This window comes from Rhipicephalus sanguineus, chromosome 4, assembly GCF_013339695.2.
Source record: "Rhipicephalus sanguineus isolate Rsan-2018 chromosome 4, BIME_Rsan_1.4, whole genome shotgun sequence".
In the NCBI taxonomy this organism is placed as follows: Eukaryota; Metazoa; Arthropoda; class Arachnida; order Ixodida; family Ixodidae; genus Rhipicephalus; species Rhipicephalus sanguineus.
The window spans coordinates 104991674-105016846 of record NC_051179.1 but is presented as its reverse complement, the minus strand read 5'-3'; the positions used below and the strand labels follow the sequence as shown (position 1 = coordinate 105016846).

The following is a 25173-nucleotide window of genomic DNA, read 5'->3' as shown; positions in this document are numbered from 1 at the left end:
CCTTGTAGTTTTGGTTTTGCTGTTCTTCAAACAAGCGTATATGTTTGCCCGACGTCAGCTGCCAATGCTTAGTCGTTCACTGGTGCAGTCACACATACGGAGGTGTATCTGAGTTATTGAGAAGGGCTTGGCAGGACAGCTTTGTGGAGCGCATGGACAGACTGTGCAGTCAGTCATGGCACGACACTGTCCTGCGGCTAAAGGGGAGGAAGCTAGTTCCTCTTGTGCCAAGCTATTTAGACCACCAGGTGGCATTAGCATCGGAACATTTTCACCATCTATTTTTGCACTGCGTAGTTAACATTAACAGTAATGATGACTCTCTCCCCAGCATAGGCTATTTGAGGAAGCCAGATTCCAGGAACAGAATAATCTACTTCTAGAGAACTTGCCAATCGCTGCCTACCATATTATTGTGATAGCAATTTATATGGACACTCCAGGTGCATTTTTGCCATTGGTGTTGCTGTGAAGTTCTCTACAAATTCCAAATTGATAACATCGCCCCAAGCTTGGTATGTTCCATAAACGAATGAAAGTGTGTGAGCTGTGCGAGGGCAACCGACGATTATGGCTGAAGCAGAGAGGAAACATGCCGCTGTCTTTCATTGTGCAAAAGCGCCTTGGGGGGAGGGGGGGGTTCTGGTGGGGATGTTGTTTGGCTCTGGCAGGAACTACGTACTTTGAGTGGCCGGATGTGGTTGCATGCACGCCGTCTCAACACAGATCAGCAGATGGCTCGTACCATTATAAGGGCTCTGTTCTCACCATGAAGTTTGCATGAAGATAGCTTCACTTGCTGTATCTGCCACGTTTCCTTACTCCCGCGTTTTGTTGAGTTATGCCAGGTCGGATGCTAAAGGGGTTAGCTGCTAGCCTTACTTTGTATAAAATTCAAGTTTGTTGCTATCATATTCATTGCGTCACCCTCGTGGTGAAACTTGATTTTCTTTTTTTTTGTACTTCAGTAATGCGTTCTGGCAGGCTAGTCGGTTCATCGCGATAAATTTTCTTAAACTGTGCGAGAAGACGAACACACAAGTAAGAAAAACATTCAGAACACCACGAGCGCAGACCGGTTGTCTACTTGCAGTGAATTGCAAGCAGTCCACTCCATCCCCGATGGCACGTTCATGCTGTTCTTCCTAACTCTTCACACCATAGCCAGAAGCTCGGAGCGTCCGGGAGCTAGCTCGAAGGAAAACTTCGGCCCTTTCTTTGAAATACCCTGTACGTCTTCGGCTAGAATGGCGTTTTCGAGAACGGTGACGGTGCTGCCTGACGTCCTTTTGCTTGCTGTTCCGAGAAAGAGCCCATCTTGCATGTTGCCACAGAAATTCAGCGGCGCTTGTAGATAACCTTTTGTAATTGGCGATACGGTCAGGCACAACGAGCACTTTCTGGTCACTTTGAACAATCACTCTTAGCCAGTTGGAGTAAAGTCTTATGTTCCTCCAGCACTCAGATTTCAAAATCTTGGCTATTCTCTGGACGTGGCCCCAGGATGGAACCAGATGCCCAAAAAGTGCTTGCACAGGTGGGGGGACTTGAGCTTCAGGCAATAAGCCAAAACACGGGACTGGCAGACGGACACAGCGATCAGGTTCACACAAGAAATTGCTCCCTATTGGTTTGGTTGTGCACATATAAAAGAGCCCACAGGAGAAGAAATGTACTTCAGTAATACGTTCTGGCAAGCTAGTTGGTTCATCGCGACAAACTTTCTTAAACTGCGCAAGAAGACGAAGGCACAAGTAAAGAAAACATTCAGAACACCATGAGTGCAGACCGGTTGTCTACTTGCAGTGCGTTGCAAGCAGTCCACTCCATCCCAGAAAGTGCTCGTTGTGGCTGACTGTATCGCCGATTACAAAAGGTTATCTGTAAGCGCCGCTGAATTCCTGTGGCAACGTGCAAGATGGGTTCTTTCTCAGAAAGCACCGTCACCGTTCTCGAAAACGCCATTCTTCCCTAATACATACAGGGTATTTTGAAGAAAGGGCTGAAGTTTTCCCTCGAGCCAGCTCCCAGACGCTCCAAATGGTGCGACGAGTTTGGCAATGAGTTCCGGAAGAACGGCTTGAACGTGCCATTGGGGATGAAGTGGACTGCTTGCAACACACTGCAAGTAGACAACCGGTCTGGGGGGCTATTTTGTACGCGTTCTGTCACAGAACGGAGGCAGGACCGAACGAAAGAACGAGAGGGAGCAATCAGCCAATAGCTAGCTAAGGAATTTGAGAATGTTTTCAGCGCACGAAAAAATATGAAATTATTATAGATGAGCATTAATATTGTCTGACATTGTTTCTCGAAGCTTTAAACTGAAGAACGCGATTACTTCAACAATTTATTTGTGTTAGCATCTTGACATGGCGCTAGGTGGTGTCACAGTTTCGAGAGACGGTTGATAGTGGCGCTGGCTACCACGCTGTTCCAACCAATGCTTCTAGTATTTGTCCACTTGTAGTAATATCTGAACAGCACCAGCACTCGAACCGTTATTCAGACGAAAGTTGCCGCCGAACTCCTCTTCAGTCATCACCTCAACGCATCTTCTACCTCGGGGCTTCGTTTTTGTGTGACTGCAGCAGCCACACAGGCAACACGAAATGGCATGAACGAGAACGGACACGCTATCTTCACAAACTGTGGCAAAAGGAAGATGGCTGAATACCAGTCAGCGCGTGAAGCCGCTCTTCCTCTCCTCAGCCCACGCGCATACGTTTCGATCCAATCCAAGTCGTCCGGAGACCGTTTTGTATCCATTTTTGTCGAAAAAACGGGGAGAGGAGGTCGACGGAACGAGGTCTCCGGCTGTTCTGTGGCTATCACATGACTGTTCTATGGCTTTTACAGGCTATTCTCACGTCTTGGACTGTTAAACAATGCATATTGAATTTGAATTTGAATCGAGCGTCTACCGATCCCGTGCAGCTCATAGAACGCTCCGCCTCCGTTCTGTGACAGAACGCTTACAAAATGGCACCCCTGCACTCGTGGTTTTCTGAATGTTTCTCTTACTTGTGTTTTCGTCTTCTCTTGCAGTCTAAGAAGGTTTTTTTTTGTAGCAAATAGCTGTTGAGATAGACAGTCTTGTTCTTTATTTGACTGCATAGCTGACAAAGCTGTCACACCGCTATTTGCTCCTTACTTTAATAACTTGTCTGTTACAGGGTGTGTAACTGACCGGGAAAACCGGGAATTCTCAGGGATTTTGGACAGTCTGGAAATACTCAGGGAAAACTCGGGGAAATTGTGCTCCCATCAGGGAAAATCCGTAGTAACTTTATTAAAAGGGATCAAAAAGTCACGGTAACGCTGGCTCGAGATTTTGTGAATGCATTTTTCAAATTGCGGAGCCACAGCAGCTGCAGGGAAAGGGTGCACCTCGATGCTCTCCTCGCCTTCGGAGTTGTGGAGTGGAAGAGAATCCGGCTAATGCGTGGCATGTGGGAACCATGAACGTGGTATCGTGCAATGTTGTCAGGGTGTTCTGTGACTACGTGGTGTAGTTCTGTATTCTTTGTCGCGCGTGCTGTGCTTTAACGCCCAATATGGTGTTTTTGTTATCACCGCATGTCAAGTAACAAGCATAATTAGTTGTAGAGGCAGTAGCAGTAGATGTAATGAGCTTGAGTTATCTTGCAAGCGTTCGCGATCGTTCAGGAAGCAGATGTCGTCGACAAGGCTGGTATCTGGCAAGCCATCCCGATCGTCAAAAAAAAAAAGACGACGCTTGTTGGCGGTTATCAGACAGCTCACTTCCTCTGATCCCGAGCTTCAAAGATGCTCTGTGAAGAATAGAATAAATTTCCAGGCGAGAGCGAGCGTAACTAACAGGCCCATTTACAGCAAGTGAAAGCTTTTCTTTTCTTTTTTTTCGGTTTTGGCACATTAAACCCGAGCAATTATTAGTATATAATCTTTTTTTTCTTTCGGTGAGGGCACTGCTGAAACAAGTTTTAGGCAGTCGACCTATATTTTTTGGGGTTGCAGCTCGCAATTACCAGCCACACCATTGTTTATGTGGATGTCTTATTACAAAGCTGAATGACAAGACTTTTCAGAGCCAATGCATAGCAGCGACCGAAATTCGTGACACCGGCACGGATCCCACTTGCTCGATTCGGTGCGTGATGTCGGAAAACAGAAACGTGGCCACCATAATCGGATGTGCTGTAATTCAGGCTGTTGCCTTGCTTTCATGTGATCTTAGCCCGCAGCTATTTTGCTTTTTTTTTTGTTGTGATAGCAATTATATAGACACTCCAGGTGAATTTTTCGCCTTCGCCATGATCTTTCATGTCAAGTCCAAATCGCGATTACGCCACCTCGCGTGAGCACTGCCGACAAACGGGGTTCAAGCAGAGATGAAACGAGCTGACCATCCCCTTCACGCGATGGGCACATGGAGATAGGAGCCGGAGGGTTGGGGAGGTGGGGGGGGTGTTGGCTGTGTGAGTCCGACAGGAAGTGCATACTTTGTACCACCAGGTGTGGTCACACACACAAGAAGAAGGTGTTACACGTACACAAAAAGAAGGTGTTACACACCGACGAATGCTGGACTTTCAACTGTCCAGCGTTAAAAGTTGTCCAGCATTAACAGTTGAAAGTCCAGCATTTGTCCGTGTGTAACGCCTTCTTCTTGTGTACATGTTTCTGCGTATTCGCTGGTACCCTGTTTTCAAGTTCATAATGCACCTGCTGGCCCAACAGCTAGCGCTAATGCACTGGGATTAAGTCATTTTTTATTTTTTTACGTGCATACTAGGGAGTGGCATCATCGAGCAACGTGGTGTCTACCCATCTTGACATAAAACATAGTTCTTTCACTCAGAGAATTTTAGCAAAAGCACTCAGGCAAAACCTGGAAAACTCAGGGAATTTACAAATGTCAACTTGGTAGACACCCTGCGTTATTCTCACTTTTCCATTTAAAGGGGCCCTGCAACACCTTTTGAACATGGTCAAAAAGCACTGCTGGTCAGTAGTCCAGGCCCACTTGAACATGTGAGCCAAACATTACAGCACAGCACAAGGCAAACAATTTGAATTTGTATTTCAAACACTGTTAGAAATCGCTTGCTTTCCTCTCGGCAAATTGAGCCATTGGAGGGATTGAATACATCATTGAAGGGATGGACCACATTTGAGGGGAAGACAGAGTCTTTGGTTTGTTTGAGCATTTTTGTGCTGTGTAGTTACTGCGGTTGCCATGGAGTGCTGCTATGTGCCCATGAGCGGACGTTTTCAGTGAAAAAAAAAAAGTGCTCAAGGCCTTGACACGCACTGACATAGCTTTTTGTCCCCTCTGTCATCACTCCTTGTGTAGCTTTGAGTGTGTTCATCACAACGAAAGGAGAGAAGCAGCACTCTAACCGCGTGACAAATTCCTCTAACTTTGCTCTCAGTCGGTGGATTTGAAAAAAATTTTTGCGGCAATTGATTCGATGGCAAACTATTGCAGGGCCCCTTTAAAGTCAATCAAGAAACAATGTTCTTGTCCTGCTTTTTAACGCGATAGCGTTAGAGAGCTTGTGTCGCAGAAATTCCGGTGTCGGTGACGGCGTCGTTGGTTTTGAGTGAAAAATCGTGCATGACTGAAAAATCGAAAAAGATGCGAATAAAATAAACAATAAAAATCTTCGGTCCCATTGAGGATTGAACCCGGGCCGTTTGCGTGGCAAGCAGATGTCCTACCACGAAGCCACGATGTTACTTGCAACTGCTTCGGAAAAAAACACTACATAAATGCCATGTAGTGGAAGGAGTCTTTTTAACGCATTTTGTTCGGCAGGTGTCACAACAAAAATGAGCCCATTCGGCGATTTGTAGGCACACTGGCGAGGCCATCAAACTACGTTTTTTGCGCGACGCCATGCTTCGAAAAAAGCAGGGATAGTGCAGCCATAGCCGCTATAAACACACACAAACTTTCAAACAGCTCTAAAAATGGACAACTATGTCCATCTAGCGGAAAACATATCAAGCCAACGCCTGCTTTCTAGAGGAGGCATTGATCAAGCAAACAACAAATGTTAATGTGCTGCCATCTGTGAGGCATTGTGAGAAATATGTCTTGACTCTTGCATAGAGAAGTGCGTTAGATCGAAAACCTGTACCATTACTATAGATACATCGCGCGTGCGTGTGTGTGTAACAATACACATTAATAAGTATGCACTTAGTGGTTGAAGTGCGCACTAGGGGCCGGATTTCGCTATTGCGTTCAACTCTTAAAGGCGAAGATTAAGGGTGCCCCAAGTTTTTCTACTTTCTTAAAAGTTCTGGGTCTCCATAGTCTCCGCAATCCATAAAGTCTCTGTATATTGCAACTTCTGTCTTTGATACTTCTCTTGCACAGGGAAGTGTTGCCGTGGCTGGGCTCAAGAACAGTGAGTTAAGTAACAGTTGTGCTGTAATACATGCACAAGTTGCCACTCAAGTGTTGCAAAAATCCAAATTAGTTCAGCTAGAAAAGAAAAGGAATTGGCAGAAATGCAGCTGCAATAAGCTTCCATTATGGACACAGCCACTTTGCCTAGAACAAGTTCTTCCCAATGTACAAAGCGCTGTCTTCGTCCACCACGGTACTGCCTGCCACGGCCTCCAAGATCCATTCACATGCCCCACCACCCTCAGAGTCTGTGTTGTATGCAATAACCTACAAAATTCTTAAAGGAACCCTGACAGTGAAATTTTTGTTTGTGACATTTTTTACTGGTAATCTGGTCTGGTAATCTCGAAATTCAATCACAAATGCTCCAACGTGTCATATAATTAATGCTGGCGTTGTTAATTGTGACCAGTTTTGCGTCATTTCGAAGCGACCACCTAAAACCAGAAGATACTAGCACCCCACAGCGGAGGAGTGCCTAAGATCACATGCACTCAAGCTATGGCGTTGTTGAAAGCGCAGTTTTCAAATAGGAGCCCCATACGCAGTAAAGAATGAAACGATGCGGGTGCTTCGGCATGTTAAGCCTGTTAAGCACGGGTCCCCTCAGGAAAAAGAAAAGCATTCCTGACCTAAGCAGCCACAATCACCTTGACAGCAGCACGACAACAGAGCGAGAGGGGTGAGGAACAATAGCCCTAGCCGAGTGCCATTCGTGGTATTGTGTACACCCTGGAAATCTGCGACGTTGGAATACTCGCTTTACTTGTGAAACGTCACATGGGGCCTCTATCTGCGTCATGCCAGTGGCGATGTCGCGAGGTGCTGCCAACTCAAATGAGCACTCACGCTTAATTTAAAACCAAATTAAAATAGCTTAAAGCTAACGTCCACCACTGATAATCGGTCAGCAGAGCCCACGCATACAGGACAATCAAACGACCCAAACGTCTTGAGGTTTCAATTTTGATGTCAGGGGTCCTGACCCCAAGATTCCCAGTAGTACAGTGGCCATTATGTCTGGCTCCCCACTGCGCATTGCCAAAGAGGCGTGAGCTCGATCCCAGCTTATCAGTGGTGGGCAAAGTCGCACTTTTCTTTGTCATGGGGTGAGAGTGGAGCTAAACATGCGAAGGTTACTGGAGGGTGCAGCGTCATAACGACCGGGATGGTGACGGTGCTTATGAAAGAACGGAATGACGCAGCGTATGCAGTTTCAAGCTCGTAACTTCTGACGTGGCAGTACTATGAAAGAGTTGAAATGTAGAATGGAATGTGTGGGTGTTTTGTGCACCTTTGTACACCTGTAACTACATCTTATTGGTCCCTGTCTTTCACTCCTCTGCTCCCACCCCTCACCGCTCATTGGCCATTCAGATGTCACTATACTCGATCACAACCTAAGAAAACATGTCAGCCCCACCCACAGCCATCACTGTCCCTCCCACAGAGAAAATTTGCATAAATGCTCCATCCAATAGCACTTGCTCATTTTCATGACGTCAAGCACTTCTCGAGTATTTCAGGTAGGTGACTTTCCCATAGAGAGACGTGTTTGTGCTGCTTTTAGGTCAGAAACTTGGAACGTTCTGGTAAATTTCATCGGTGATTCTGAAATCGATGCTCAGCCAAACATAATGTTTTATGTAGTAACGACGAACATTTAACTCCTAATATGCGTAGTGTTTACATTAGCTGAGAAAAAGGATTTACGGTTTGAGGAAAAACCTGCTGGCACGGCTGTCTTTCACGGTTGAAGGGCAGGCGCGCTGCAGCTCTGTGGGTGCAGCTTACATATTTCCTTAGGTTGTACTGAGTGCAGCGTATGCTAGGCAGTTACTTCCTCCAAATAAGCCGCCACCTACTTCTCCTACTACTACCAGTACTACTTCTACTGCTACCACTACTACTACTTACTACTGCTATTACTACTACAACTAAACATGTGCATTACGCCTCTTCTGAATCTACAGGTTCCCTAAAGGCACAGGAAGAGCTGCGTGCCTGCGTGGAGCAATTGGAGCGGCAGCTGTCGGAGCAGGGTGGTTGCATGGCTGAGCTCCAGTGCCAGCTGGAGCAGGTGCAGGGGCGTGCCGACCAGGTACAGGCCCTGCACCAGAGCTCGGTGGCCGACCTCCAGAGGGAGCTCGAGAAAGAGCGCACGCTCAGCAAGGAGCTGCGGCAAAGGGTGAGCGGTATGCACGTTGTGGGGATCCGAGGTGCGCCCGAGGCCTCTGTGCAGGCATTTCGCCGTTCTGCTAATCCCTTTCCTCTCCCATTCTCCCGCGACGGCAAGTGGCACCATCTTGCACTACGCGCCGGCTCTCGTGGTGGCGCTGCATGCAGTCCTAAAGCCGCGAGATTCGGCGTGACTAAGGCACGTGCGCGCCGAAACTCTCTCGCTCTCTCCTCGGACGCCGCTGGGTAAGCACGCGTTTCCTTCTGGTCCGACGTTCCCCTTGGGAATCGCCGGACTGTAGCCTGCCTGGGTGCCTCAGGATCCTCGGCGGGCGTGTTTACCTAAGTGTTAGCTCCTGTTCTGTATGTTAAGCCAAAGAGTGGTGCCGCTCTTTGGTCGTATCACGCGGAGCCGCACTTGCCGGCGGCCCACGTGTACAGAGATTTGCCCAAGCTCTCGCGACCAGGCCCAGTGGTCATCGCGAGAGTGCGCAGCATAGCCCCGAGGGACCTTTTCCTGAGCGGCGTGTCAAAGCTCGCCATTGCCGGCTGCAACGTGCTCGCGGTTTCCCTTTGGTGTACCATCCGCGCGGGAAGCCCGTTGCTTCCCCGTGTCTCGGGAACAGACGTTGTGCTGTGTGTTGGCATGCCGCCAAAGGCAAATGAAGTGTTGTGTGTGTGTTATCTCGAACACTGTGTGTTTTTGCCACGCGGTGCTCAACGCCTTTGCTAGCTGAGCGCGCGCAGAGCGGTGCGCTACACGTGAGTAGGCGACGGTAGACGCGGCCCTGTGGCTCGCTAAGCCTGAATCCACGGTGGTCTTCGACTCCAGTGAGTATCGAGACTACCACAATGTGTCGTCGTCGTCGTTACGGGCCCTCAACGTTTGTTATCCCTACACATACACAAACACACCGTATCCTTACATTATTTCACCCCACATTGCTACACAGGGTGCGTATCGTCTGGACACCTGGACACGCCTCTCTCCATGGTAATTAATATGCTAATGCGGTAGCTCAAGAGCTCATCAACCGGGCACCATCAGAAGAGCTGTTTGTTTTTGCCTATTTCCTGACAGGAGTTGACACTTTAAAAAATAAGAAAACATCCCACTTTTTGGAGACAAAAACAGAAAAAGCAGCGAGCTCGATGTTGGATACTAACCTTGTCATTTGAAGGCACGTTTCTTTCTTGCTGACCCTACTGTGGCACTCTGTGGCATTGAAAGCAGTTCAGTCTTGTCATACACATGGGCCCTACTAGCCTGATGCATGTTGGCGACTTATCGCGCTTCGTTAATGTATGCAGTACTTCTCATTGCATAGATACCGACTACAGTTGATTCGGTCAGATCTTTTTGTTGCGAACACAGCTGCATCCTCCTGACCATTCTCATCTCTCCCCCCTTTGCAGATCTTTGAGGAGAAGCGTCGTGGGGGCCAGCTGCAGCGTCAGCTGTCGAGCCTAAAGCAGGGTTTGTCGGAGGCGAGCCAGTCGGCGGATGCGGGTCGGCTCAAGGCCCAGGCTCAGGCCGAGCTGGCACAGAGCCTCGAGGCACAGCTGAGGGAGGCACAGGGCCGGCTGGAGGGACTCCGAGCAGACCTCGCTGCTTCCCAGGCGGCCAGGCAGGAGTTGGAGGCCAAGCTGCGCAATGCCCAGGAGAGAGATCCTGCCCTGGAGCAGCAGATGAAGGTGATGAGAATAACCCGAACGTATCAAATCTGAAGGGGATCGCAAACTGCAGTGAAACCTCGATTTCATGAAATCCTTGATGTAGCAAGCAAACTGTTTACTTTTCCCCGTCCTAACTCCTTCGAAAACCACGTATTTCTCTTTTGCAGTTTAGGAAAGTAATTTTGTGCCACAGTGTTGGTTTAATTAACAAAATCCTCACACATTGTGTGCACGCATCTGGTCCCTCTGTAATAAATGAGATTGATAAACGTCGATAGAGAGTGAGTCAATCTCCTGCAGGTAGTCTTTTACGTGGACACATTGCTGGTGGGCTGCAAAACATCCGAGGACACTTAAGCACTGCTTACGAGTTGTGAACGCGAAAGCATTAATGTCCAATTGAGCACCCGAGCTGGCCACCAGCAATAGCCCGCATGTGCTGCCAACGCGACACGCCATCACTGACCTCTGTGACAAAATATACGAAGGAAGCAGCAGAGAGAGAAGAGGGGAAGTGGAGAGGGGGAGGGGAGAGGGTTTGCACATGCGCAGTAAGGGTGGTCACCCCGCACACCACCACCGGATTGAACTCCGCTATAAGATGCTTCACATCAAAAAACCCATGACGCTTACTGCACCACTGTCACGTGACTAAGTGTGGCGTGACTAATACCTGTGCCAGACGGGCACAAGGAATGACATTTGGTAGTGAAGGCCTTAAGTTTCTGAATGCAGTTTTCGGTGGAGCTGCCACATGTCTCACTTGAGTTAACAATGTCGATAACAGTGTCTTCTGAAGTGAACAGTTTTAAGGTAATAATAAAAAATAAACACTCACTTTAACAAGTCTAATCTGCATTCAAGGCTAGTGACATGTAGAAATAAGCGTATTGCGGTGCCATTAGGTTGTGTTTGCTGCCATCTTTTACAACGCTGCAACTGACCATAGGAACTTTGGCCATTGCACGTTGGATCTGAAGCCCAGAAACGAAATGGCACCTGTCATGTTGAAGCCGTTGTAATTTTGGATTGAATTTTGCCATAGTGCAACTAGGGAATAACCCACCATTTCTTTATAGTCATGAACAAAATATTTTTTACGTGATAAGTGCTAGTTAGAATGTTTTGCGTTTGTACATTCCTATTTTAATTGCTTTCATTTTTGTTAATGTATTTTTTCCAAGACATCAGATGCAAGGAGATGCTGTGTCTGTCAAGCTCTGAATGACGTTGAATTCCTTTTCTCGTTGGTTCCAGCTGCTGAGCTGGAACGTGAAGGAGAAGACCCAGGAAGTGGCTGCCCTCCAGGAACGCGTGCGCCTAGCCGAGACTGCCCACCAGGCCGAAGTTGCGGGACTGCGCAGACAGATTGAGGTACGTAAACGCTGCACTGGTAAACACGTCACCTTTAAGGAGCTTCGCAACATTTCATTTGTGCAAGGAGGTGAGTTCGTGGCATAGAAAGTCACAAAGGAAGGAGCCATGCCATTCTTCAGTTGCTGGGTTGCTGTATCTGCGACCAATAAGCTGTCACGTGTCTGCTGCGCAAAGGTTCTTAGAAGTTCAGAGGTCCACAGATGTTCGCAGTTCTTCTGCATAGAGGTTCTTGTTTAGAATAAATATCTTCATATGTGCTGCTGTGTTTTCATGCTGTGTTAGGTGCTATTGTCCAAGTTGATTTGCTTTAGACATAACCTCAGAAATATGTCTAGCGGTCACCCAGTGCTCCTTCCTCTCTCCTCCACATAAGTTGATTGCCACAGCAGACCTGCATTCTCTTAACAATGGGGAAATTCTCCCCGCTACTCGGCAGACCAATATTCCTCGCTTTTGTGGTCATTGCACTCAACTCCCCTCACACCCCCTTGTCGCAAGGCAGTGACCCCAACACTCAAGTTCATTTCTCCTTGCACTCAGCGGATGTATTTTTGCTTGCAAATGAGTCTACTCTCCACCCTTGAGCTGTCAACATGCACGTTTCTCGCCTCTGCCAAACGAAGCTCCCAACAAGTGGACCGTGGCTGCTTACATTAACTGAGGCTTAGGATTTGTTGCACACTCGAGAAATGCCATGTCACATGGGCACCTGCAAACGCTTTTTAACTCCTTCATTTTCACGTCAAAGGAGATCTCTGCAGTACATGTTCTCCCATATGTGAAGCAAGTTAAATGGAGCCTTTCATGAAGTGAGCTTGGCTGAGACCCTGCTACGTCATTGGGGCTCGTGTTCCGGAATGTCCTATTGATGTTGCAAATTGTGTCCTACGTTTACCTTAATTTCTCGTTTACTCAAGTGCTGCTGTACATATTATGGACGTTTCAGATATTCTCGAGCAGTGATCTTTCACTCTGGCATAAAGTGTTATTTGCCTTTTCTGTCCCTTTAAAGCAATACAAAAGTGAGACAAACTTCACCTGTTCTGTTACCTTGCTCCCACGTGTATGCATCAGGAGGCCCAGCAGCAGCACTCTGACCTGTCGGCCGAGCTGATGTCGGTGCGCAAGGAGAAGTTCACCCTCCAGGCCAGGCTGCAGGAGCTTCGCAATGTGCTGCGCTCGCGCATGGAGCAGTGCAAGGTATGCGAGCAGATGCACGGTAATGACAACGTGAAGGAGCCTAACATATGTACAGTACTTCCGGATTAAAATGCGACCTAATTTTATTTAGTTTAAGCGCTCCTATGAGCAATTGCTCGTTATAACCGCATCATGGCGGTGCAAATCTGGCTCCTAAAGGTATTGTCAGCTCCAATGTAAGTGCTCAAGCAAAAATTACACGGATATAGCACGAACTGTGGGCGCTGCAGACGAAAGCACGTACATTACTTAGCCCTAAATTTTCACGCTTCAGTACGAGAGTACAGTCAAACCTCGATATATCGAACACGGACATATCGAATTATTGCCTATATCGAACGGTTCCTATATCACGTGGGAAATCGCATGCATTTTTAATTTTTTATTTCGAACGAAGTTTGACGTATAATGGATATATCGAACTCGGCCACCCCAAACCGCCCGCGCTCCGTTGACAGGCGGCGAGCTTTCCCGCAACTCTCGAAAATAGCGGTAGCGCGGTGGGCGTTTACGACTGCTGCACACATCGATGGCGCCGAGTGCGCCACTTGAACGTAGCGGCATACGCACGCCGCAGCCTTGCAGCAATGACGCACTGCACTTGTTGCACCAGCTCCTCCTTGATAGTATCGCCAGGCATCCGTCGCATCGGTCGTTGTTGTGCTCGTGTGTTAGGCCTGCCGCGCGTTGTGGTGTGTGTAGCGATGGCTGCAGACGCGAAGAAACGGACGACCCTGACTTTTGCAGCAAAACTGGAAGCAATCCAGGCTGAAGGCGTGGGATTCGGACCTGGTGCGTCAGGGACGGAAGGTATGCCTTATCGTCGATAACTGCACGGCACACCACACCGATGCCCAGCTGAGCAACATCGAAGTGGTATTTCTGCCGCCCAACACCACTTCGAAGCTCCAACCGTTGGACCAGGGCATTATCCGCACATTTAAGTCTATCTACAAGCGTCGGCTGATCGACATTTTGCTTGTAAGACTCCGGATGGGCCAAGATCTGAAGATCGATCTTTTGGGCGCCATCCAAATGCTCAAGGCGTCGTGGGAAAACGTCAAGCAGTCGACGATAGCCAACTGCTTTCGGCATGCGGGCTTCGGTGGACGCACTGACGAAGCATCAGTGGAAGAATCCGAGGAATGAGTTGGCATGCGCAGATGAAGAAAGCGAGCTCGCCGAAACGTGGAGCAAGCTGGAGAGCTTTGTTGGTGCGGAGCCGCAAAGCATGTGCATCGAAGACTTCGTTGGAGGTGACAACAGCACTGGTACAACGGCGGAGCTAACGAATGTAGAGATCGTCGCCGAAGCTACCGCTGAGCAGCCGAATGAAGACGCTGCCGAGGTGGATCCCGCAAGCGCTGATGGTGCCCCGCTCCCGACATCAGCTGAGGTCGTAGCCGCTTTGGCCCTTGCGCGCCGCCACTGCAGCGCAATTGAAGGCACCGGCCTTTCACTTGTGGATCGCCTGGACTATGTTGAGGACGCAGTCGTCAAACACGCCATTGCCAACAAAAAGCAGGCTACTCTTTTTCAGTATTTTAAGCCAACACAATAAATACTTTGTTTGAATCTTCAAGTGAGTATTTACTGCACCACGATTGGTTCGTTGGTTGTTTTCCACAAGTTCTTGACGCATTTTTTACGTGATTTTTTATATCGAATTCTGGATATATCGAACTATTTCGCGATCGCCGTGCCGTTCGATATATCGAGGTTCGACTGTACTGTACTTGCAGAAAGTTGAGAAAAACTGACTTAAAAGCTTCTATTTCAGAAATGTAAAGTAACGCTTTCATTCTGCACACATTTGAATGCACTTACCCTGTTCTTCGTTTCATACTGAGCCGACAACACTGCAGAAACAACGTAGCTAGTGCTATCACAGGCATCTTAGTTCACGAAACGTCCTACGAAATAAGTGCTTCACATACTATAATGAAATTCGTGTATGCAAGGCAGCATCAGATTATGTACACTTGTGCTTCCATTGTGCAACATGATATGTGTTAGTTGCGAGTGCAAATTATACACTGGTCACACAAAACTGTCACTCACCGGCATATAAATAGCTTTCGATATGCTGTGAGTTTGATGTAATTGATATGTCATATCCTGCAACATGAAAGTATGAGACTTCGATGCTAAATCAAACTTCATAACACTTGCCCATATCTGTCATACTTTGTGCGCTACTTTTTTTCGCAAATGCAAGCAGTGAGATTAGTTTCCCTAGCCTTTGTAGTACTTCAGTACTTATTATAGTAAAGCGTGGGAAGAAAGCATGATTCACCTCAGCATTGCCATGGCTGACAATTTCCTAGGAGCTGCAGAGGCAGCTGACGGAACTGGCAGAGACCACCGAGTTTGACCTGCCCAACGTCGTGCCGGACTTCGACGACTCGTACATCACGGAATTGCTCCAGCAGTGTTCTTCACAGCCGACCAGCAGGTGGGATATAGAGTATTACCTCCATATGCATTCTTATTGTTGTTCTTTGAACACTGGAGCGTCGCAGATTGCGTGTGTGATGCTTGTGTGCGAAGGTTTTGTGTTCGGACCCCACCAGTGACAAGTGGTTTAGGCTCCAGTTTAGACTCTACTGATCTCGTACACTTGCCTCTTGTCGAACTGATATCCAAGCCGACCCTTCTTGATTTCCTCTAGGCCACTTGGGAGCCTTCAAGTGTGCCTTGACTCACTCAAGCAGGACTTGAACACTCTTCACAGCCAGATTCGGCAGAACGTGGAGCTTCCTAAGAAAGGTGGGTACACAAACGAAACTGTTCAATGAATAGTCTGGTAGAGAAGGCAATGTATTTTGTACATTTGTATTGCGAGCGCAGTAAGAATCCTCAACTTATTCTAACTGCTTACGGATCACTGACTCACTGGGGACATGGATGGATGTAGCAAAGTTGGTAGCAACCACTTATGACACTTTTTCAAGCTAAAATGCGTGGGAAAAATAATTGTATCATGTTAGTGTTAAATCATTACAGTACTAGACTTTAACAATTAAGTCACTGCAGTATTAACTCTTTGTGCTATCTGGTTAAACTGTACGCGACAAGATGTCTCTAGCAGTGTTGTTACTGTTGTAGGCCTCACCTGTAGGTCGGTATTCCGTACATGCCAACCTTACTGATAAGCTAAGGGTGTTTTTCTCATGTAGCAAGAATTGGCTTACAAAGGTGAAAATAGCCACGGAATTGCCAATTTCCTCGTGGCTCTGAGTCAAGAACTTAGCATTTCTAAGAAGGAGGCCCGGCAGCAGCAGTGCAGCATGGAAGAGTGTTCATGGCAGAAATGGGAAATCAGTGTTTAAAGGGATTGACAGCCAATTTTTATGGTACCTGTTTCTAGTCAGTGTCCAATCACGGAATGGTAATGCGGAAAATGGCATTAAGGGGGGACGTGGCACTTAGAGAATGAAAATCGACCAAAAAATCTAGTTTTCGCTGGCCATCTCTGCATGTTCCTGACATCATTGTGCACCTAATTACAAATTTTCCTTGCTGCATACCGTCATCTTCTATCCGCATCTTACTTTAAAAAAGCAAAACCATGCATCCTGCCCTTTAAATTGAGGGCAAACGGCAAACAATTTTTCATGCTCTTCCTGTAATGGAGGAGCAATATCTTTTGTTCTGTCTGGGTTATCATTATGATTTCTTTTTCGCTTCTAAGATAAATAGATGCGATGTGTCGTAAGGCAAATTTCGTTATAGTACTTTCTTAAGAAAATGTTCTAAATCAAGGTTTTGTTTTGAGTATTAATTGGGGCGTTTTTTTAAATTGGGTGCAACAGCCCACAACTCTACTTGGAAATGTCCTAAAGCAATGATTTATGCTTTACGACACACTACAAACATTCTCAATGTATTCTGTGGATTGTACATTGGTGCGCAGGTTCTGATTAATTAGCTAATTAGGCCTTAAACAAAGAAGTAGGTGCTTGTGATATCCTGGAAACTACTTATCATAGGAAAAAAGCAAATGCATATTTGAAATCGGCACACAAACATTCTTAAACTCTGCAAGTTCCATCAAAATCAATCAAGAATTTTAAAAAAAGTTTTAAAGTGCCACGTCTCCCCTTAAACATTTATACAATCACAATTTTCTCTGAAGCGACTAACTATGAAGCTGTACACACAACTCATGCTGCAAACAGTGGGAGGGGAGTGCGACAGCAGTTCGTGTTGTAAGCTGTGATTCGCTGCGCATGCACCTCAGCTCGACGTGTTCCACTAGTTGCTGCGATGGCAGCGCCACTTTCTAAGGTCAACTCCTTTTAGCTCGTAAGCTGCATAGAATAGAGCAGGGATTGATAATAACTTAGATACTCTAATCTCGAGCACCAATTCTGGTGCGCATGAAAGTATTAGACTACGTACAGCAAACGGAACGACCTCATAGTGCAGCACTGAGGCTCTCCTGCTAGGCTGCATGACATGCCGGCCTTTTGTGGATGTTAAACACATTGAAAGATACAGTCCTACTCAAATCGTGAAATGGATGCTGAAGTTTGCCACTATAATTCAGGGTCTTTTTGTTTACACCACGATCATATCGCACATTCTCGTCACTTTTCGGCCTACTTAACGTAACCTGGTTGCTGCAGTACTAATTGAACCCAAGCGATTCGTTTTCCTGCACTCACGTGACTTACCAACTCGTTCAACCTTTCCAATGATCTCGGCATCAGCGTGAATGTTTACAAACGGTGCTAACGTTGTCTTTCAGAACTCGTGACCTGAAAAGACTGCTACAACCGCTTGGAACGCACATCATGGTCTTCCATCCCAGTGACTGATGCCAAAGAATGAACACCTTTCGACGGGAAGTTGGTTTTTGAAGGACCAGGGTTATAAAGCTTTCTAGTGTGTCGTGGCCATGTAGTAACCGTTCCGGTGTTGGGGTATATCTGTGTGAAGAGCTGCCTCTTTTATGTAGTATATATTCATCTTTCTTGGTTTGTACGGCGTGTGTTTTTGTACGTTCCTCGTTTTTTTTTTCTCCGTCTACATAATATACTTTCAAAGTAGTGTCGACATTCTTTTCTCATTTATTGAGTGTGATTGAATGGAATTGGAACAGGGTGTTACGAGTGAACTAGGATTTTAGTGCGAGCGATTGTTTTGTCGGGTGTGTGGAAGGCGTCGGCTGCATCAGAGAACGAGTGAATGCGGTGTGTGTAGTATGGAGACCTGGGGCCATTTTCCGAGTCATTCATTTTTTTAAAGAAGAATACCTACGCTATCATTTTTATAGTGTGCTCTGACCGGTGCAACAGATGCCCAGCAAAAAGAGTTTCTAGGGTTTTTTACGGATGCATGGTGTTGTGTGCAATGTGCTGGTTACGTTTGTTGGCATTGTCCTTCGGCATTGTCTTTCAGAATACTGCCTTGCTTCATTTCAAAATAGGCAATGGGGGAGCATTGTTTAGGAGAGATAGGATTCTTTGGGGTTGAGCGAATGCATGCACATTCATAGGGAAAAAAAAAAAGCGGTCAGCTGCCTGATTACATCGAAAAAGAAGTGCAAGCGTCGCTTTAATTCTCTAACGGCTCTACTAAGTGTGTTAAAGTATTTTATCGAGAGAAAACTATATTAGCTGTTGTGTTGGCAGCTTTGATGATAACCGGTATTAATGAGAAGTGCAACTATAAAGAATTGCTTCGTCAGGGCCATTTTCGGATGACAGTCGATTTACATTTGATTGCAAAGGCTGATATCTCCGCAGATTATCTCTCTCAAAGCAGTCGATGTGTTATTAGTTCATTTTGCTTTACTTTATATTATTTTTCACTGTTATCTTTGTTTAGATATTACGGTTGAATTCGTATGAATCCAATGCCTCGTGTGTTCACACTGAGTGGAGTGATAAGCGTGGGCTCGTTAGCTGAAATCTATGAGCCATTGCTGCAAATTCATGCAAATTCTGTCTTGTGCAGTGTGGTTCCTGTCTGCAATGCTTGTGCATCTTATGCACATATAGGAAGTCTCATTTTTGATCTAGCAACTTTGAAAAAATGAACTTGCACTCCTTTTACTGTGAGATATTATGCAAGAAATATCTTGGCTGCCTTGATATTTTCAGTGTACAGCTGGCACAGCTAAACGTGCTCTATATAAAGTCAAACCTCGCATGAACGTGAATATAATGTAGTTAACCTTTGTTGGTTATGCTTGATCTTTCAGTGGGCTTTCCGACGCTATAACAGAACGGCAAAATGTGAGGTTTGAGATTATATAGGTTGCAGTGAAGCAAACACGACCAACTAGGCAGGTGGAAATATGTATTCTTGTTGCAGAAATGTCAAATGCTCCGACACATTTTAGACATGCATGTGCGTTTTGGTTCATGGTTTGGCTGGCTCTCTGCCAGGGAGGTTATTTACTAATCATCTGTGATTGTACTGATTGCATATGGTTGCATGTCATTGATGCAGAGTGCATTTACAGTTTAGTATTTTCAAGGAAAGCTGCTGAGAGGCTGTCAAACTGACAGGCAACCCTTTGATGGCCCACTGAATGCATCACGTTTATTTGTATTGAACTAGTTATCGTCTTTAAGCTGGTATTAATGTTTATGCCGATAACGAATATTGGATGCAGCACAGGCATCTTCATATAATGTGCAGTTTTGTTACAATGGGATTTAATTGTAGGGCAAGCAACAATGCATAATGATATTGTGAACAGTGCCGTAAATATTGAGGGAAAAGTGCAATGCTGTAGTTGGTTAGTGCGGTGTTAGTCATTGAACCTAGGATTATGTGCGACATTAAGTAAGTTTTGATGCATAAAAATTTAGTCACATGGTTGAGCTTCTCTAAGGCCACTTTTGTGAATGCCTGTGTAGCTTGAAAAATGACATTATGCACCTTATATATTTTGTAATGTGTTTTACATTTAATGTGAAAAGAAAGCTAGAAACATCTCTTTTTTGGTGGCACCTTGAGTAATATTTATTGGTGTTACGAACGAGGTTCATTAGACACAGAGCCAACTCTGCAGAAACGCACAGTCATCTTCATTACACAATCGGTGCAATGCAAATTTGAATTATTTTTCACGCATCTGAGCCAACTATTCTTTTTCGCTTGGTTGGAATTTCCTGTGAGGTGCGTCTGGTCAGACCTATGTTCTGTGGTCAGTTTTGTAATGTATGTGTGTGTACGTATATATATATATATATATATATCCCCGTATTTTCGCTTCTTTCATTTTGAGTTGATGTGACTTGCAAAAATTTTTGATGCCTACTGCTCCTTCAGTATGCCGAGAGATTGTCTTCCTCCCGATGTGTTGAGCTTGGAACGGAACCCTGTAAACCTTGTGCTAGCAAACCTGCCTGTGATCTCATAGCAGTTTTGCAGTTTTAAACTCTGTGTGTGCCAAACAATGAAATGGTAAAGACAAAGTGCCTTCGTTGAATCACGTTGAGGCGGCACCGAGGCTCTCTTGGTGACAACTGCAACTTGTGTCATGATGCGTTCTTTAGCGCAACAACCGTGTAATGCTAGAACTACGAGCAGATGTGGATTGTGCGAAAGAAAGAATGCTGTAGCGTGATTTAGAGAAGTATAGCGCACATTTAGAAAAATAAGAAAAAAGCTGTATTGAGCACCTGCACCTAGTGGTCTTAAAGGGACATCAAGAGGCAAATGCGAATTTAGAAGACCTCTCACCAGGCACTCCATACAAACAAATGTGTGTGCATAGGCCACATGCTAACAATTATATATGCAAATTGGTTCAGTTAGCAATGCCACTAAACCAGTTGGAACATTTATATGAAAGGCGTGTGGCTTCATTTTTTTTCAATTAATTTTTTTACCATCTTTTACTTGTTTAGTTCAACTGGGAAAGAGAAGTAAACAACAAAGTGTCATCATATGCACATTGTGCGATCTGAGAAGTGAGTCGCTCTTAAGTGTGCATTTATTTAATCATGTATCGGCAACTAAATAACTTCAAGAAACGACGAGAGGAGTTGAAAATTTAAATGACAACCCCCCAGCAGCCTTATTCACAGAGTAGTCGAGTGTACTCATCAGCTGAATCAACATCGTATAGCGACACCAAAATTCTCTCAGTTTTGTGGTTGTGCAAGTTCACCGTCGTAGTTGCATCGTGGAGCAAGAAAGGAAAAAAAAAGCGAGGAAAAAGAGTTGTAGCACATTATATGAAATGTCATGTGGGCCATGAGCTCTCATGACATTTATATTGTCATTTACATTGTCTCCAGTCATGCGTCATTTGCATGACACATGATTAGAGCCCATGGTCAGATTGGGCATTTGGCTTTTAATCTGGGTGAATGCACAGTTCTGTCATAGTATCAGTTTTGGAGGCTGATGTAAGCAACGAGGGAGCTTTCATTGCGGGGAGAGCAACTTTTGACATTTTCAAAAGGTACTCGCTTTTAAAGGGCTCTGTGGATGTCATTTCAATACTTCCACTGTTGTGTAACCAAAATTTTGAGTGTGGCCTGGTGAGGCGCCCTTTAATTCATAGGTCATTATCATATCTCACTGGAAACCCTGTCAAGCCTCTAAAAGGGCACCCCAGCATTTTGGTTTAACTCACCATTTGCCTTTGGTGTTCCTTCGTTGTTGTAGTGCACATCGTGTAGGTGACACTATTCTGGTAGAATGTTGCGTCCTGCTCTTCCTTGTTGTTCCTTAGCTTGTCGATTTGGAATGCAAAATAGTGCCGCTGTTCACTGACAGCTGAACACTTAGTTCATTTATAGGTTGACCTTTTAAGAACAGCAATCAATTGTTCTTGAACAGCTTGATGCAGGATATATAGAGATTGTAGTCTGTACGAGAAGCATAACGTGTAGGTACTAAAAGTAAGCGTAAAGCAGTTCTTTGCCTTGTTATTTAATGATCTGTGATGTTTTCGAGTTTAGGAAGCGCACAACAATCACGCTTAATACATTGGCCTTACAGTTGTACGAGGGCCTTACACTTTCTCATCGCATGTTAATGCGGTTCGAGCACCTTGCAGTTAGTTAGTGGAGCACTTTCCCTTTGTTTCGAAACCTTGCCATTTGCACAAAGGTTGGGGAACTTTGCGCTGCATAGGCGGTACAGAAGAACCCTCGCAGGAGGCACAGAAAACGCGCTAAGAACGAACGGGTGGTCGTGAACTGACAAATGTTTAATCTCCTGGGAGGTGCCACCTGAGGTTGCAGTTTGCTTCAACTTGGCAGCAAATAGCAGTGAGCAAGTGTTACCTATGTACCACAGACATGTAGAACAGTGACTAAGAGTCGAGGGCTAATGGATAGCTTCGCAGTGCTCATGAAAATGGTGCTTGTCATGTGCTTGATCTTAATTTCTATTTGCTTACTCGAGAGACTAGCAAAGTATCGTTAAGGTTAGTGTGACTTCTGTCGCATTAGCAATGGTGTGCACTGTAGGTGCTGTAGTTGTGGTTATGGCAGTCAACAAGATACTGATGGAAACTTGCATTGGCGCTCTTTTGATATACTGGTATTAAGCGGAGTTTTTGTCCCACCTGGAATTGTGTTAGCACTGTTTTATGGTTTCAATGCATCATTTTGTAGCCACCAAAAATCGCTAATCCATAGACACATGTGGGCACTTATGCTAAAAAAACTGAAGGAAAAGGCCATATCCTATCCATAAGCGACTTTGAGCACGCTGGGGACATTTTTACTTTGATCATGTAGTGCACACTATGTTAAATGTATAACCGATCTTTGCAATGATGATATCGGGCTAAAAGAAGTACTCTTGTACTGAAATTATTTGTGCCCCCACCGCTAAGTCTTTTATATTGCTTCAAACATTCAGGAATGAGCCAGAAAACATCTGTGTTGTTTTTTTCCCCATTATTAAGTAACTATGAAGTCGTGTAGGGTAAAGCTAGTTTTGTGACATGACCTTCAGACAGGCATGTGGACAAATCAAGAGCTGAGAGGACTCTTATCAACCACTGCTGCATTGTTGCCCGAGCTATACCCAAGAAAATGTTCTTGCGAACTGGTTTGTTCTTACTGAACTAGTATTGTGTGGTGCAAAGTGTAAAAGAGAGAGAACAGGACAGGGTGCTCTGCTCTGTTCCTCTCTTTCATTTTTAATTTAGGCGGGATGTTACTTGGATCATACCCAGAACTGCCTTCATTGATGGCATGCTCGTGATACTGAGCTTACTACTGAATGCCAGCTGAAGATTGAATTTGCTTTGTTTTTATGCTTGTAGGGAAGTCTCTCTTGGTATGTTGTAGTTTCATTAGCAAGCCCAATAATTTTGCCTTGAACCTTGGCCGTACCGAGTCTCAAACCTCTGTGCTCACTTGTTTTCATTTTAATAGAGTTTCATGCATATTCGAATGTGCACATTCATTTTCAAACGTGCCGAGATGCTGTATTTAACACTCATCAACCTCGACACGCGTGTGCACTTGCACTGATTTGGTAGAGAACCGATGTGACCGATATGTATACTTTCACAGTTTCAGTTATGTGAACTTATTTTAGATGTCCGATGTAGATTGTAAGCCTTATGGGAAATTTGTGGCTTTTTGGAGGGGGGTTGTGTGTATGGGTCGGTGCTACACAACGCTTTTATTGCACCCGCCTTGATACCGGTGCATTGTTCATGTAATCTGCCGAAAGTAATTCTCAATACCCGCATGCAACACAGTGCCTCTGCATTTTTCTGCATGTGTCATTGAAAGTGCGACGTTTCATCCTCGCTAAGCTTTGCAGAACAGTTTCATTCTCAATTTCTAGATCGCGGATGTTTGGGTAATGCAAATGTCATCTGTCTGGTTGAAATTAAAAGTGCCATGCAGTGCCCAAGAGCTCTGTTGCAGATGATTGTGTGTCTGAGAAGTTGGCAGGGTCAGAGCAAAGAGTTTTTTTGACGAATGTTGTCATGTTAAAACTCCTGCTGTTCTCCACAATGTGGGACTCCTTCAGCCTGTGCCGTGTGCATTGGTGGCCCGCTGCTGTGGATGTGCAAGTGTTGTATCTGTGCAATGTGCAACGTATAAAAGCACAAATGTTTTATTCTCCTCTCATGTTTTGTCAACATCTATTCTACAGGCCACTAGGCCTTGTGGGAAATTGTAGAGTGAAGTCACACAAAGAGATAGGGTTGCGCCTCATAATTTAAAAAAAATTGGGGTGGTTGCTTTTCTATTTCATGAACAGGTGTTTGGATTGTATTGGCACAATATGTTGCTGGGCTTGCTGGCTTTTGTATTTGCTGGTTTAAGCAAGAGCACATCTTAGATGTGACAAACTAATAATGGTGCTTAATTGCCCTGCGTGTGCCTCCTAAGGTGTGTGCTTGCTAAACCTGAAAACCTGGATTTTTTATCTAGAGCTTTGGTATATGTAAATGGCCACAGGTTCGCTTTCCTTCCTTCTGTCCGTGTCTAGTGTTGCACTGTAACGAAGTTCAAGATAAATGACCACATTTAGACCAGGATTCAGCAAGTGATTTCTGCTTGTGGCTTTTGTCTGCTGGGAAAAAGAAGGGCCTCTGGTAGAAGTAATGCTCACCTTGCAAGTAGTTCTTGGCAAATACTTTTGCCGACTACAATTATGGCCCAGTTTGGCCAGGAGAAATAAAATGTGGCAGTCAAGGGTGAAAGCTATCTCCATACTACTTTAATTAACTTCTCACCAAAATCCTGGAAAACGACCAACCATGTGCAGCTGGCAAAGCTTGGTAAAAAAAAAAGAAAAAAAACTAAAGCATGCTGAATGAATAAACGAGAATTTTCATGTAGAGTCATGCAATGCTTCACCCTAACTGTCATACGCTATTCCAGAGCCACTGGAAGGGCAATGACTGAGGCATAGCGTATGACAGTATGCACCTTATTGTGCTGAAAGATTTCATTTTCATGAGCATAATTATTCGTTATAGCTGTATTTTAAATTTCCCTTGATTATTCGGTCTTGCATTTTTTTTTGTTGCTAATTGATTTCTTTCCTAATGCTTTTCTGCTAACCTATGCTTACATTAACCACATATGCAGATCAGTCTTACGCATTTATCCAACATCCGAGAACCTGTATAATTATTCATTTATCAGTTGCCTCTGGTTCATTAGCACTTAAAGCTCGCTGCTATATTCCATGTTTTCTGTCTACTTTGTAAAAATAAACTGTTTAGTCAAGTACTTGTTTGGATGCTAGTGGTGGCACCGAAATGCCTCTCCATAATGGGACACTCAAAAAGTGCAGTACTGTTTAAGTTGAGATTGGTAAAGCGTTTTTTAAAAACTGTTCTTGTTAGTCTAGTGGAACAGCATAAATTAATGTTGAATCAA

At 45.3% G+C, this 25173-nt stretch overlaps 1 protein-coding gene across 2 annotated transcripts in view; it reads left to right on the top strand.

Annotated features, from left to right (window-relative positions):
• The window catches only part of LOC119390510 (golgin subfamily A member 3), a 54377-nt gene extending 30473 nt beyond the window's left edge, over window positions 1–23904 (top strand). For both annotated transcript variants that reach the window (XM_037658124.1, XM_037658123.1), the window contains 7 exons: window positions 8377–8591; window positions 9998–10276; window positions 11516–11632; window positions 12710–12835; window positions 15163–15290; window positions 15507–15604; window positions 17589–23904. In XM_037658124.1, the coding sequence (XP_037514052.1) occupies window positions 8377–8591; window positions 9998–10276; window positions 11516–11632; window positions 12710–12835; window positions 15163–15290; window positions 15507–15604; window positions 17589–17602 (977 nt within the window). In that variant the 3' untranslated portion in view covers window positions 17603–23904. The remainder of the gene's footprint in view (window positions 1–8376; window positions 8592–9997; window positions 10277–11515; window positions 11633–12709; window positions 12836–15162; window positions 15291–15506; window positions 15605–17588) is intronic.
• The last annotated feature ends 1269 nt before the right edge of the window (window positions 23905–25173 follow it).